The following is an 8,895-nucleotide window of genomic DNA, read 5'->3' as shown; positions in this document are numbered from 1 at the left end:
TTTATGCCGTCACAGTTTAACTGACACAGTGAGTAAAATATGTTACCCAGTTATAACGGCATAACACCTGTATTTTAATACCACCGTTCAATTACACTGGCCACGAAAGATGAAAAGATGTTTTCAGTTGTGTCAAGGATGGACGATGTCACTTTGAGGAAGATTTTAACGAAGTGGAAGCCATAGCGGCACCAATACTAATGAAGAATGACATATGATCTGAAGACAGCTAGATCGTTAGCCGAAGGCGCCAAACGGTAGCCGTGTTCTTCGACTTGAAGGCTTATGATACCTGTTGGAGAGGAGGTATCCTCCGCACTATGCACAAGTGGGGCCTACGCGGTCGTCTGCCCCTTTTTATTGATTCCTTCTTAACAGATCGAAAGTTTAGGGTACGTGTGGGTTCCGTATTGTCCGACGTCTTCCTCCAGGAGAACGGAGTGCCTCAGGGCTCCGTCTTGAGCGTAGCCCTTTTTGCCATCGCGATCAATCCAATTATGGATTGCATTCCACCTAATGTCTCAGGCTCTCTCTTTGTCGATGACTTCGCGATCTACTGCAGTGCCCAGAGAACATGCCTCCTGGAGCGCTGCCTCCAGCGTTGTCTAGACAGCCTCTACTCATGGAGCGTGGCAAATGGCTTCCGGTTCTCTGAAGAGAAGACGGTTTGTATCAACTTTTGGCGATATAAAGCGTTCCTTCCGCCATCCTTACATCTCGGTCCCGTTGTTCTCCCATTCGTGGACACAACTAAGTTTCTAGGGCTCACGTTGGACCGGAAACTGTGTTGGTCTCCACATGTCTCTTATTTGGCGGCCCGTTGTACACGTTCCCTTAATGTCCTCAGAGTTCTTAGCGGTTCATCTTGGGGAGCGGATCGCACTGTCCTGCTTCGCTTGTATCGGTCCATAGTCCGCTCGAAGCTGGATTATGGGAGCTTCGTCTACTCGTCCGCTCGGCCATCCCTCTTACGCCGGCTCAACTCCATCCACCATCGGGGCATACGTCTTGCGACCGGAGCCTTCTACACTAGTCCTGTCGAGAGTCTTTACGCTGAAGCTGCCGAGTTACCATTGACCTACCGGCGCGACATACTGCTGTGTCGGTATGCCTGCCGGCTGTTGTCTATGCCCGAACACCCCTCTTACAAGTCCTTCTTCGCCGATTCTCTCGACCGTCAGTACGGGTTGTATGTGTCTGCCCTGCTGCCCCCCGGAGTCCGCTTCCGTCGCCAGCTTCGACAATTGGATTTTGCCCTCCCTACCACCTTCAGAGAGGGTGAGAGCCCGACACCACCTTGGCTCCAGGCTCCGGTTCGTATTTAACTCGACCTCAGCTCACTCCCAAAGGAGGGTACTCCGGCTGCAGTGTATTGCTCACGGTTTGTCGAACTTCGTGCTCGACTCGCTGGTCACACCTTTATTTACACCGATGGCTCCAAAACTGACGATGGTGTGGGCTGTGCCTTTGTCGTCGGGACCGCCACCTTTAAATACCGGCTCCTTGACCAATGTTCCAGCTTTACGGCCGAGCTTTTTGCTCTCCATCAGGCCATTCAGTATGCCCGCCGCCACCGCCATTCATCGTATGTACTCTGCACTGACTCACTCAGTGCTCTTCAGAGCCTTGGGGCTCCCTATCCAGTCCATCCCTTGATTCAACGAATACAGCAGTCCCTCCATTCTTTCGCTGATAATGGCGGTTCTGTCAGCTTTCTGTGGGTCCCCGGACATGTAGGCGTGCCTGGGAATGAGGCTGCGGATGCTGCAGCCAAGGCTGCAGTCCTCCAGCCTCGGCCAGCCTCCCATTGTGTCCCGTCATCTGACGTTTGTGGGGATGTATGTAAGAGGCTTGTGTCCTTGTGGTGGGATGCTTGGTCATCCCTCCAAGGAAACAAGCTCCAGGCAGTAAAACCGCTCCCAACTGCTTGGACAACTTCCTCCCGACCATCTCGGCGCGAGGAGGTCCTTCTGACCAGGTTGCGGATTGGGCATTGCCGGTTTAGCCACCGCTACCTGCTCTCTGGTGACCCAGCCCCGCAGTGCCCTTGTGGTCAGTCATTAACGGTGCGCCATGTTTTATTGTCGTGTCCCCGTTTTAGTCAATTTCGTGTTATCCTGTCCCTGCCATCTACCTTACCGGATGTTTTAGCTGATGACGCTCGAGCAGCTGCTCGTCTTCTGCGTTTTATAACTTTAACTGGCTTGACCAAAGACATTTAACCTTTTTACTTATTTCATCTGCATCTTTGTCAGGTCCTTTCGATGTCCCCCCATCCCCTTGAGTTTTAGCCGGTTCCTTGTGCTCTAACACCAGTGACTGGGCGCTAATGACCTCAGCAGTTGAGCGCCCTTAAACCATACAAAAAAAAAAAAAAGATTGTTAGCCGAAACTAGTAATCAGTCCAAATAGTCGTGGGTTTGTTCTGTTGTAAAAGTTTACAACAGAGCACATACCTTCTGCTTACAATATCAATCTTCTTAAGGGAGGTAGGGCTGAGCAGGAGGGGCACTACAGGACATTTTAATTTCCACTGTCTATACTTTTACAAATAAATAAATCAAACTTTTTCAGCATGACCAGGAAGGATTCGGGATCCACGCCCATAGCAGTGGAAGTTCGAAAACGTAACAAAATAATTTTTTCTTGTATCTGAAATTTCATCAGTTTTTCACTTATTATTGGCTGCATTTGTTCCTTTCGGGACACTTTTATTCACAACTAGGAGAGATTTTTCGGTGAATTTTTCACAGCATACGAACCATGCTTAAAGGTGTATGAAACTCTAGAATTTTCCAAATCTATTAAAAACTGTGGTAAAAATTGAGATATTTAACTGTAAAATTTTTTTTCTGAACATGAAGTTTAAAATGTAAGAGCTTATTCATTTTTCATAAATTCAATAAATTCTAGAGTTTCATACACCTGTAAGTATCGTTCGTATGGTGTGCAAAATTCATCGAAGAGTCTCTCCTAGTTACGAAGAAAAGTGTACCTATAGCATCAAATTCTGCCAACAGTAACTGAAAAAATGAAATTTCACATGTAAAAAAAAATTGTCATGTTTTTGAACTTCCACTGCTATGAATCCTGAATCCTTGCTGGTCACGCTGGCAAAATTTTATAAATTTGAAAATTCGTGGCAGATTAAAACTGTGTGCTGGACAGAGACTCGAGCTCGGGACCTTTGCATTTCGCGGGCAAGTGCTCGTAAAAGTATAGACAGTAGGAATTAAAATGCCTGTGGTGCCTCTCCTGCTCCAAGTCGGCCCGCTTGATGTCCTACTCCCTTTAAATAAAGTTTTTGGAGTATTTTTATCTTGTGGGATAAAATGTTGTAAAAAATTTTGTAAAAATTGTGGAGTGAGAGCTGATGTGCGATTGTGCTCTCGTGTTGCAGCGGCTGGCGCCCGGCCGTAGTATGTTCTGAAGGCGAGCACACGTCGAGCTAGACGGTGGGATCCCCGATGGCCCAGCATGGCAGCTCGCCCCCAGAGCTGCAGCGACCGCCGGCCGCGCCCGCGCTCGCGCTGGTGCACCGCCCTCGCGTGCCCCGGCCGCCGTCGACGACGCCGGCGACGACGACGACGGCGGCGGCGCCGACGACGGCGGGGGCGGTGGTGGCGGGAGACGTCGTGACGCTGACGACGCCGCGGCCCGACACCGAGCGCGTCACTAACGAGTACGTGGAGACACCGTTCCGGCCCGCGACGGCGGCACCGTTGCCTGCCGCCGGCAAGCTGGCCGCCGCCCCCAAGCAGCGGCACCACCCGCTGTCCCTGCAGCTGCCGCCGAGCCGCGACTCGGCCCGCGACCACCAGGCGCTGCACCTGCCCGTCGTCGTGGCGCCGGGCAAGAGGCCGCAGCTGCCGCCCGCGCCGCACCACCACGCTCACCTCCTCCACCACCACCATCACCACCACCACCCGCACACGTTCGAGAAGGAGGGCCGCGGGTACCCGGGGCCGGCGTCGGCGCTGTCGGGCGGCGGCGCGGGCAGCCCGCCGTCGGGCTCTGCGTCGGGCTCGTCGTCGCCGGGCGGCCGCGGCTCGGACGGGCGCGTGGTGGCGGCGCTGGGCAGCCTGGGGCCGGCGGGCGGCGTGCCCGACTGCTTCCGCGGCTCCATCATCTGCCCCGAGTGCGGCCGCTGCCGCTGCGAGTCGTGCCGCAAGCCGCGCCCGCTGCCGTCGCGCTGGCTCTGCGACAACTCGTGCTACTGCTCGGCCGAGACGGCGCTCGACTACGCGACGTGCCTGTGCTGCGTGAAGGGGCTGTTCTACCACTGCTGCCGCGACCACGACCTGGAGGGCGCGGACGAGCCCTGCGCGTGCGGGCCGCCGCGGTGCGCGGCGCGCTGGGGCTGCCTGTGCGCGCTGTCGCTGGCGCTGCCCTGCCTCTGGTGGTACTGGCCGCTGCGCGCCTGCCTGCGCCTCTGCGAGGCCTGCTACCGCCGCCACAGCGCCGCCGGCTGCCGCTGCCGGCCCGCCAGCTCGCTGCTGCTCGCCGCCTCCCCGGACTTCTGACCTATTTATTTTTGTACCACTTACGCTCTAGTGTCGGCCGTATCAGGGATTATACATATATATATATAAATATAAATACATACTCCTTTCCTCCATTTGTAACGCTTCCGGAAAGCGAGGCGGAGCAAAAAAAAAATAACAAAAAAATGTTGTCAGTGTATACGTGGGCGCGCGCGTGTTCGTGTGTATGAGAGTGAATGATCGACTGTACACACTTGCTTGCGAGAAAGAGAAAGAGACTGCAGTTTCGGACCGTGAGGCGCTATCTTTCTCCGTCGCTGCCGGGACTCACTTTGGCAGCGAGCACTACCGCTTTTCTCCCGTCGTCCCGCCTGTCTTAATCGACGCCGGAGCGACGGCCCGTCATCTTCTCTCACCCTCCCCCCTCGTCCTCCCCTCCGCCGTCTCCTTCTCGGGGACCGTCTCCGGTCTCCGGATTCGATAACTAGCGCCCAGGTCCCGGCGAGATTTCGCACCGATCGGAATCGGCCGTTCGATATTCCGGTCTCTGCGAAATGCTGCCTCACCTGTTTGTCTACTGTTCGTCAAATTTAATCGACTCTCCCACCCCTCTTGGCACTCTCTCACCTACACACACACACACACACACACACACACACACACACACACTCTCGTAGTCACTACATAGGTAACGTCACTTTGGAAGACAAATATCGGAGTAATTTAAAAAAATTTCACAGTACATTACAGTAATGAACTTGCATTTGGACGGCAGTGGCAGTCGAGTTGTTGCGAACAGTCAAGCTCTAGTTTTGTGGGATCTTTTTTTGTAAAGTGTACGAGAATGTATCGTGGTTGCAAGTTCCTAGATAATATCTGAGAATTGGAGTGGGTGATGCTTTTTTTCCTCCTTGTATTTTGGGTCGGGCCGCTTTCATTTAAAAAAAAAATCCCAAACAGGCAGCGACGTAACGGTCGTTTCACGTACAGGCACCAGCTCTGTACGTTTCACATACGCACACACAAACAGGCACGTAGAAAGTGAGCGGCTCGGACAGTAGGTTTCCGGTCGAGGGACGTATCGGGCAGTCGGGAAGTCTTTTTTTTTTTGTTTTTTTTTTGTAACTCGTATATGACGCGTTAATCGTCAGTTGTAATAATTTCAGCTTTAAATCAAACAAAATCTAAATAAAGTCTTTTTATAGTCGAAACAAATGGAACTAACTGTTAGTCAATGTTTGTATGTAGGGAAGAACTAAATTTTATCTACACGTATCACTTATGTTTCCTCTTGCCACAGTTTGTCATTCCACCTGTCAATCGGACGGGGAAAGGCGCATCGGGAATGTCGGTCGTATTTTGGAGTAACCGTCTAGGACGCACTGGAGTCCAAATTACTGGCACATGGGGAAGCAGCGATGATAAGTTTGTAGATAATTATTTCTAACTGTATTTATGTAAATTTGAAATGTTCTGTATAAAGACTATATAATTTTAATTTATTTTTGCACAAACACAAGATTGCCAAACAATTTTGTGTTTCGTTAAACATACAAAAATATGGGGTACAAACTTGAAATAACTCACCTAATCTTACATTTTCCTTTCATTTTTGTCAGACTTTTATTTTCAAAGGATTTTTATAGTATTCTGAGTGATTTTAAGCCGCTTACCTGTGCTGTCAAAGGATGCGTCATAGCAAACCAAAATGTTATTTAGTTTCTGGTCGCATTAAGTTACTCACTGCCATTATTAGCAAAAATGAGGAAAAAAGTGGCCTTCCTTTGGTTCTGTTTCATTATTTTGGGAAGTTGATGGATTGCAGACAATCTGAAATATATTTTGCAGTTTGGTGTAAGGTTAGTTATTTGTACTCTATGAAACATAATTTTATGTGCTAGGATTGTACCAAAGATGGCCATCTTAACAGATGTATACAACTTGCCGTATGATAGGACTCATTTTACTACAAAATTTTACATACTAATAGTTACTATTAATGTTTTTACAAAACACATTTTATTAAGATTCTCATTACAACTTTTCATATTAAGAAGCATAGTATAAAAGAAACGTAACTTGTTGAATATGGAGCAAGTATGTACAAAGATGTCTTTTTTTAACTTAATAATCTATGTATTTGTTGTAAAGAAAATGCTTATTTATTATATTTTTCTGTCCTTTCAGAAGATTTCTTAAACATAAAATAATTATATTGCTATAAATATATATATATGTATATGAAGTAATTTCCTTTCTGTTACTTTTTAGATGTTAAGGTTGATGCCTTATACAGTATTATCTAGTCTAAAAAACTTCAAGTTGTTTTGTCATCAGAATAAATAAATAAATAAATATTGTATAATTGTGTAACCAATTAGGGTATGCATATCTTGATTTCATTTCACAAAATCTTGCCTGCTTCAGAAATGAGGTGTTACTGAAAAGTTAGACTGAAACAGAACTTCATTTTCAAGTGAAGTACTGATATTTTTGCTCACAGTTTGAAGTTTAGTTACTATCTTGTATTGATGTAGGTGTCAATGCAGAATGAACGGCCTCATTTTTGGAGTAAATACATTTTTTGTGGACTGAATCAAGTCATACCTTGATGCTATTCAATGTTGAATGATTGTATCATATTATTGTATAGGTGGCAAATGAACAAGTTATGCTGCTGTTTTTAATGACTCATACTAAATAATAGCAGTTGTGCTATACTGTCTCGATAAAGATATGGTCATGTAAAAATGCAGCTTTGTATAATACTGTCTTGTAAATAATGTGAACTCGAAAATTGTAATAATAATAACAGTGATCAACTGCATTTACATTTCTCATTTCTAATCCAGAATCCATATTACATATATATAGTTGTGATGTTTAAATAATACATAAAACCTTCCAAGAAATTTTGTGAAAACACACCTATGGTGTCATTGAACAGGTAACACAATATGACATCCATTTGACAGCAATAAGGTCAAACCATACACAAAAATAACAGCACATTGATTTAGACCAGATTTTTTCCAAACACATGAAAACTTGGTTTGCAAGAATTTTTCTGTTAATGTTACAGTGAGCACATTTGTAATCTTCACCTCACTTTTCACACTATAGCAAAAGCATTCAAGTAATTGCAGTTCAGACTAAAAAATGAAATTAAAACTAAACTCCTCTCAAATAGCCCCTGAAGGCCCAACAGTACCGACAACTGCCGTGTCATCCTCAGCCTGTAAGTCCTTGGATGTGGATATTGAGAGGCATGTGGTCAGCAGACTGCTCTCCTGGCTGTATGTCAGGTTCCAAGACCAGAGCAGCTACTTTTCAATCAAGTAGCTCCTCAGTTTGCCTCACAAGGCCTGAGTGCACCCCACAATTGTATTTTAAGTGAACAAAAATTAAAAGGAGGTTGCTATTCTTTGTAAAGATGACATGTTGAGTCACAGACAGGCACAATGAAGACTTGTACATTAAGCTTTCAGTGAAAGCCTTTGTCAGAAAAGATAAGCAAGCACACTGCACAACACACAGATATGATGGCCAGCAAGTAGCAATCTATATTTCCCATAATGGTTGATATTCCAATCTGGACTGTTGCTTGTAGTTTGAGGTTGTGATGAGCATTACTCTGAAAAACTTAACTTTCAAACACACATTTTTATATAATTCAAAATGAATGATAGAGCACAGCTGGAAACTTATTTTTCAGTTTATGGGAATGGGTTTTTAGATATAGTGTAGTGGGTGTAAAATAAGGAAAAAGCAAGTAGTCACCTTTTACGAAGTTGTGTGGAGTACAGAAAAACATCATTCACACTAGTGTTTGTACAGTAGTTCTTTTCCTAGCAAGACACATTAACACACATGCCCTGCAGCAACACAATTATTATTTTCCTGTGATTTATCATGGTCACCAGTTTCCACCATCTGGGTTTTGTGCAGAATCATTAACAGTACAGTTTTTTAAGAATGAATTCATATTTTGCAGGGACAAACAGTGTGCTTGTGTTTAATTAAAGGGAGTATAAGAAATTGGGTTGTGGCTTTGAGAAAATACTACTACTACTACTACTACTTCTTCTTCTTCTTCTTCTTCTTCTTCTTCTTCTTCTTCTTCTTCTTAATAATAAGCTGGATAGTTGATACAGTGCTTGGGAGAAAAAGAAACAGGATATACTTGAGCATCAAATCATTATATAGATGCAAACCAATTTCAAAAATCAGGAGAAATTTATGCCTAATTTCTACTTCTCTAGCTATCATTTTCTTATTGGGAAATGGCATGTTACATTCAATTTAATCCTCCAGCTGCAGTTTTTTTACAATGATCCTGTTCTTATAAATGTGTTTAAGAATCAACATAAGGCAGTCAGGTAAGTTGAGTCTTAAAAAAATTATAGACCTT

General features: G+C 45.8%; 1 protein-coding gene across 1 annotated transcript; it reads left to right on the top strand.

The window, feature by feature from the left end:
* Positions 1–3,563: 3,563 nt before the first annotated feature.
* LOC126474623 (protein sprouty) lies at positions 3,564–7,311 on the top strand (the record flags this gene model as incomplete). The annotated part of the gene is made up of 1 exon (XM_050102102.1): positions 3,564–7,311. A coding segment is annotated over one exon (960 nt), but the record flags the coding sequence as incomplete, so codon positions are not given.
* Between the last annotated feature and the right edge of the window lie 1,584 nt (positions 7,312–8,895).

The sequence above is a fragment of the Schistocerca serialis genome, chromosome 4 (assembly GCF_023864345.2).
Source record: "Schistocerca serialis cubense isolate TAMUIC-IGC-003099 chromosome 4, iqSchSeri2.2, whole genome shotgun sequence".
In the NCBI taxonomy this organism is placed as follows: domain Eukaryota; kingdom Metazoa; phylum Arthropoda; class Insecta; order Orthoptera; family Acrididae; genus Schistocerca; species Schistocerca serialis.
The sequence above is the reverse complement of the archived record's forward strand: the minus strand, read 5'-3'. Positions and strand labels throughout refer to the sequence as shown.